Source organism: Penaeus chinensis, chromosome 2, assembly GCF_019202785.1.
Source record: "Penaeus chinensis breed Huanghai No. 1 chromosome 2, ASM1920278v2, whole genome shotgun sequence".
Lineage (NCBI taxonomy): Eukaryota > Metazoa > Arthropoda > Malacostraca > Decapoda > Penaeidae > Penaeus > Penaeus chinensis.
Genome location: NC_061820.1, coordinates 35783200 through 35787109, shown reverse-complemented (window position 1 = coordinate 35787109; position 3910 = coordinate 35783200). Strand labels below are relative to the sequence as shown.

The 3910-nt window shown below is 34.7% G+C and overlaps 1 protein-coding gene across 4 annotated transcripts in view; it reads right to left on the bottom strand.

Moving 5' to 3' along the window:
• Positions 1-1176: 1176 nt before the first annotated feature.
• Positions 1177-3910, bottom strand: part of LOC125031643 (drebrin-like protein B) — a 26766-nt gene continuing 24032 nt past the window's right edge. For all 4 annotated transcript variants that reach the window (XM_047622535.1, XM_047622544.1, XM_047622529.1 and 1 more), the window contains 2 exons: positions 2393-2459; positions 1177-1760 (listed from right to left, as the gene is read on the bottom strand). In XM_047622535.1, the coding sequence (XP_047478491.1) occupies positions 1609-1760; positions 2393-2459 (219 nt within the window). In that variant the 3' untranslated portion in view covers positions 1177-1608. The remainder of the gene's footprint in view (positions 1761-2392; positions 2460-3910) is intronic.

Genomic DNA, 3910 nt, shown 5'->3' with positions numbered 1-3910 from the left:
CCTTTTACCTACATGTATTACTGATAACCAGATAGGAAGACATATGTCAGCAGTACTTACTATCAAATAACAATTAACAAAAGCAAGGCTTTAGCTTTCCTAGTCTCCTTTTTATGCCAAATTATGCATTTCATACAGTGCGTTTTATGTTAAAAACGTGTATACACATATATATGGCAATAATATCCTGTAATTACAAATAAGTTAATGCTAGCAAGTCACAGAACACAGAAGAATTGTACTCACACCAAAAGAAAATAATAATGATAATAATGAATAATGGATATTAATGAATAAGTAATTGATAATGAATAATAATAATAATAATAATAATAATAATAATAATAATAATAATAATAATAATAATAATAATAATAATAATAATAATAATAATAATAATAATAATAATAGTAATAGTAATAGTAATAGTAATAATAATAATAATAATAATAATAATAATAATAATAAAACACAAAAGGGGTATGACTTAATTTCTGAGAGGGAGAGGGTGCAACAGACAGAACAATAACTTAAAATTTAAAAAATGGAAGCAAAGAAAATCTTTCAAACAGATATTATATTAAGTACGTTGACAAGAGCCAGAGACCTTCTTCCTTCTCAACTCCAAAATACAAAGTCTCCTTTCAGGTATAAAAATAGTATAACGTACCTACGCCATACTTATATAGTGCTTATACTCTCAGACTACCTTTTCTCGTTTCAATCTCTAAATGTTTTTAAGGAATCCATAAATATTCAAGAAGGGAAAGACTTTTGGAAACTTCTAACCACTGCATTTTGCTTCTGGTTAAAAAAAAGTAATGTACAATTCAGAGTTGTGAGAGTGCGTTTGGGGGCATATTTGTGTGTGTGCATTAGCATGAAGACGTGTGTTTGTATGCGTCTATGAACAATATTAGTAGATATGTGTTTATATCTTTTTGCATATTAAATCAACCTGATGCCAATCCAATTACAGATGGGGGGGGGGGGGGGGAGTAGGAATGAGAACAGGAATGGGTAAAAGTATAGATGTGGGTGTAGGTGTAAGGGTAGGTGTAGATTTGAGTGTGTGTGTGTGTGTGTGTGTGTGTGTGTGTGTGTGTGTGTGTGTGTGTGTGTGTGTGTGTGTGTGTGTGTGTGTGTGTGTGTGTGAGAGTGTGAGTGTGAGTGTGAGTGTGAGTGTGAGTGTGAGTGTGAGTGTGAGTGTGAGTGTGAGTGTGAGTGTGAGTGTGAGTGTGAGTGTGAGTGTGAGTGTGAGTGTGAGTGCAAGTACAGGATTAGGTGTGGGTGTGGGTGTATGTCTGGAAGCATTTGCACGTAGGTGTGTAGAATGAATCCTAATCCGAGATTACAAATCTATCAAATACAATCTCATTGTATACTTCTGTAATTTCATTCTGAAAATACTTGCATAAATACTGATCCAAAAGACCATCTAACTGGATAAAATTTACAACTTTTGACAGTAAGTACCACCATCAATACAGAAAGTTCCTTCCAAACCAACCAACACATACTGGAGTGTGTCCATGAATGTGAGAGCCCAAGAACCACACTCTCTAAACCTTTCCTCTAGAATACAGAATTAGGACCCCAGGCTGAAGCTCAAACTGGCGGCTGGTTGATTAGCTCTACGTAATTGGCCGGGAAAAGACCGAACATCCCATCGGGACCAATGCCTTGCCACCATCCCTCGTCAATCTGGTCGATGTTTGTGATAATCTCAGATGGGTCAAAGGTTATCTCACTGTCATCAGCTGGAAAGGGAAACACATGACAGCAAGAACTAAGGATAATGTTAAAAAGTATAAGCAGTGAAAGCTATGATTCTCATGGAAATGGAGAACAACGCAAGCTATGATACTAAATTTTTTCTTGCACAAAGAAAAGCAAATGTATGTGAATAAATAATAATTTTAAAGACATAGAGAAGAATTCTGGAAAATCTCAAAGCAGTACATAGAGCTGCAACTTTGAAAACTTCAAAAAGTTTCATGAAAATCCTGCTATGGAATGAGTGACAAAAATATTACATAATATAAAAATTACATCAGTACAGTGGGACTCCATTATATAAGTCATTACTTCAGTTAGGAACAAATTCTTAAAAATGTTTACCCCACATCAGAAAAGAAACTACAGGCTTGTTCCCTAAGACTAAGACTGGGTACCTTATAGGACTTACTTCTCATATCTATATACCTTACAGGACTTACTTCTCATATCTATAGACTATTAACCATTCATTAAATAAGGACTACTGAACTACCACTCAATCTTTACAAAGACTAAAACCTTATCATATACTACGTACATAAATTATTCCAGCTCTAGCCATAAACAAGGCATGAAAACTGCACAAGAACTATAAACAGAATTATAGTCTTACCAGCCTGGTAGTCGTAGAGGGCCCTCGCACAGAGGCCATGTTCTGGCAGAATCTGGTATTCTACACCCTAGGAGGGAGGAAATATGAGGTTTACACTAAGAGCAATAGTCAACTGAATTGTTGTTATGACTAACATGCATGTAATATTGTAGTACATAAAACAAATAATTCAAATAAATAGTAGTGATACAGACCATCAAATTTTAATCCAATCACCATTTATATATCGTCTCCTGTAATTATTCTTGTGAATTTTGTTGGCTCAAAATTCACATGTGCTCAGCCAGCAAGGAGTCTAGCAGTAGATCCTAGTGATCGATCCTGATTTCCCCATTCCTTTGATTAGCATGAGGTGTTTTTCTTTTTATTACAATTGAAATCGATACTGTTATAATTCTTATTGATATTATGATTATTAAATTGTTATTAAAATCTTGGTAATATTAAAAAATGTGAAATCATACAAAAGGCACTTTTCAAAACTTTAAAATATAAGGGGGTGAACAGGTGAGATAGGTAGGACTAATTTTTGACTCCTTGGTGACTAAGCACTTGTAAAGCCATCTATGTGTGAAGACAATAACTGATTTTATATTACAGTAGGCATGGAATGTATTCTTGCCATCCGTGCCAATGGAATTAACAGAAACTATTATTACTACATGTATTATGAAAATTACTCTTAAATTACACTCCAAGATGGGTTAAAATCTTTTCATATTTGGCTACAGAAACATGATCCATGGCAAAAGGTGTTCAACACTGTATTGGCAACAAGGCATGGCTAATGACAGTTGTCGAGGCAGTGGCACCATTCTTCATTATCAATCTACGAGTATCATTTTGGTTTGGTGACTAACAATTGTCATTTTCATTATCATAATTTGTCCATTACTTACTAAATAGGTGTCCTTTGAAATAACAAATATACTGTAGATAGCACTTCTTCTGCCTATCACCAACAGAAAAACAAGGGTATTCAACCATGATGTGTATAAGAGTTACAACTTCTAGCAGTTACAAAACACGACCTGATGCCGGCTCTGCAGTCTGAGAACCAGCATTGCAAGATGTGCCATCTGAATTGAAAAGGGAAATAACCCAGAACAAGTGCAGCATCTGCAATGTGTCCCTATGCCAACACAGCTGTTTTGAGCTGTGGCACTTGCAGCTATAAGCATGGTTATTTCTTGTTCCCCATTACTGATTTTTTTTATCATATTTGGTTACAAAAGTAAGAAATCATTTTTTTTTGTTTTAATCTCTAATTTATGATGCTTTTATCACAATGAGATGATATAGACTCTATAATAGAAATTCAGTCTATTGCAACATTGGTAGTCTGTCAAATGGCTAATATAAGCATCCCAACAGTAAAAAAAATACCAACAGAGAAATGACTCTACTATTATGAGTGAATGAGACCAAGAGTGAAATAAAACTTATATAAAGCGCCATATGGCTAGCAATAGCGCCCAACCAAGAGTTCTGTTAGTATATCTATTCCCTTCTCCAGTG